Raw genomic sequence first — 2,726 nt, forward strand, 5'->3', positions numbered from 1 at the left:
CATAATAAATTAGACGGATATAAAAGTTCAAACAATACAACTTTTCATTCATGTTTAAACTAATAAAGCATTATAAAATTCAAAATAAAGCAAAGTTTATGTAAGAAAGTTCAAAACAAAACAGTGTATTCATTTATTTTTCTTACAACCAATAAAAAAATTTCGCGAGAACCAAAATTGGCTTTTCGCAGGTTAACGTAAGTGTAAAGGAACTTTATATTTATGAGATCATAGTAATATCAATATTTTTAATTTAACAGCCATTGATTTTTATTTAAAAATATTAGCATATTTAAATTCTTTGGTTTTAGCGACGATCGCCTGTCGCTGGCTATGTAGCCTGCCTTAATAAACGTACGCTCTGACTCTGTTGAGCTTGCAGGAATAATAAGGTACTTATTAGCGCATTCCTTTAAGAATTTAAACTTTGGTTCGGACATCTAAAAAAGACTTTTTAGCTATAATGTTCCGAAACAATAATGCCTTTTATAGTTACCTGCCAATATTCAAGAGGATCACTATACGTAGGTATATTTACATCCTCAAAATATTGTCTCATTTTCAAAATTGTGTCAACGCGTTGAGACTTTATTTTGTCTTCACGGTTTTTCTTTAAAAACCCGAACATATCTCGTTTTCCTAATTGTGTTGAGTCGGCAGTCTGTGGTAGCGTTGAAACCGAAGGATCAGTGAAGACAACTGGATTCGACAACTTCATTGCCGCAAGTTCATCCTGCAAGAGTTTTGCGGAAGCTTCTGCATTGGAAGCAGATCTAAATGCTTCTTTTTTGAAGCGAGCATCTAAGAGGGTGGCTTTTCTCACAGGGCTCCGGTTTTCATACGGCACAATTCTTTCCCTGAGGCGATCTAACAGAAAGTTCGCAATAACAGCTCCTTTTTCAGTTTTCAAATTTTTAATGGATCCTTTGATGTTACTCAAAAGGCCATAGATAATTGGCAAAATCAATGAGATCGTCACAGTATTTCCAGCTGATACTCTTTTTGTAGCATCGTCCATTTGGCAAAACAGATCATCAAGATCCTCCAAAAGCTCTATTTCATCGGCGTTAAGGATGCTAGGCGCTTTGTGTGTCTTTAGAATGACAGATGTAACTGCATCTTTAGTTGCAAGTATCCGACTTATCATTTTGTAAGCGCTATTCCATCGCGTTGTGACTTCCTGGATCAGGCGCAACGGATTTTCGCCTTGTGCTGCACGAAACTTTGCATATGCAATGGAACTGCTTTTGAAAAAAGCCACAATTTTCTTGCATTTTGAAATAAGTTCCTTTAAATTATCATGTGATAAAACGTCTTGCATAACTAAATTTAGGCTATGCGCAAAACAAGGAAGGTGACATTTTTCCAACAGTCTGCATGCCTTGACCATGCTCTGTGCATTATCAGTTACTATTGTGGTCACTTTATCAAAGATTTTCCATTCAGTCAGCACATGGCGTATAGAGCTCGCAAAATTCTCTCCCGAATGGTTGGTGTCATCATTTAAGGGGTTAGTTGACAGCACAGCAGTTTTTAATTTGCCGTCCACAATGAAGTGGCATGTGACTGTTAAGTAATTTATGTTGTTTTTTGATGTCCAGCCATCAGAAGTAATCGAGCAATAATTTATGTTATTTAACATAGTTTTGAGACTTTTCACGGCGTTGTCAAACATTTCAACAAGTAGGACGTTTTGGAAAGTTGTCCTGCTTGGCAACTTATATCTCGGTTCTAAAACTCCCAGTAGATTTCTAAAGCCAACGTCATCAACAACACGAGTAGGCTGCATATCCGTAACTATCATTGATATTACTGCATTGTCGATTAAATTTTTTCGAGGATTATTGTCTTCATAGTAATTAGATTCCTTGAAAAAGTCTTTAATTGTTGATTTTTTGCATTCTGTCCCAGCATAATTCGGATGCACGCGATTTAGGTGCTCCCTTAAATTGGAGGTGTTACCACTAGTCATGTAAATTTTCTTACAAATGCGGCATTTTGACGTAGTTTTACTTAGTTTGTCAAACCATTTCCACACATTCGAAGTACCATGTTTCGCCCCAGATTTTCCAACTTCGTTGCGCTCTTTATTTTCATCATTCTCGTTTGCATCTATACAAACACACAGAAACACATTTTAGCTAAGCCAATATAGAATAAATTGTATCTACAATTGATCTTACCATTGTCGTCCAACACTTCTAAAAACCTCTCCATTTTCAACACAACCACTGAAATGTGCACACACTGAAATATATCCTGAGTTAAAACGTATAATAAACGAAATATTTTAACATACCGTAAACTTTGCCTCAGTCTTTGCAAACATATGACGTAGTGGTGTGCAAAGTAAAATACCATCGATAGTGGCTAAAGAATTGGCCCCATCGATAACATCGATGGTACCATCGATAGTTTTGCAGCACTAATTTATACATATAGGCTGCATTTCTTTATTCATTCTGAACGTTTGGAATAAACTTTTTTGTTTACTTATTCTTTAGAACGTTCCTGATGATATGTTAACGTATATTTCAAACGCATTCTGTTTATTCCGGCTGTGAAATGGGATTATCCGGAATGTATAAAGAAACGCAGCCATATTGCTTGGTAGCGGCAGAGCTGAAATGCGCAATGAGTTCGTTCATACACACACATATATGTATACATATATATATGAGAGAAATAGAGATTGCGCCAAGAATGATAGAATATAAGATTGCGCC

At 36.1% G+C, this 2,726-nt stretch overlaps 1 protein-coding gene across 1 annotated transcript; it reads right to left on the bottom strand.

Annotated features, from left to right (window-relative positions):
- Positions 1–358: 358 nt before the first annotated feature.
- Positions 359–2,217, bottom strand: LOC118754020 (zinc finger BED domain-containing protein 1-like; the record flags this gene model as incomplete). The annotated part of the gene is made up of 3 exons (XM_036488889.1): positions 2,184–2,217; positions 497–2,112; positions 359–440 (listed from the first exon to the last, which is right to left on the bottom strand). Coding segments are annotated over exons 1-3 (1,732 nt in total), but the record flags the coding sequence as incomplete, so codon positions are not given.
- Between the last annotated feature and the right edge of the window lie 509 nt (positions 2,218–2,726).

The sequence above is a fragment of the Rhagoletis pomonella genome, unplaced genomic scaffold (assembly GCF_013731165.1).
Source record: "Rhagoletis pomonella isolate Grant_MI unplaced genomic scaffold, Rhpom_1.0 Rhpom_scaffold_03200, whole genome shotgun sequence".
Classification (NCBI taxonomy): domain Eukaryota; kingdom Metazoa; phylum Arthropoda; class Insecta; order Diptera; family Tephritidae; genus Rhagoletis; species Rhagoletis pomonella.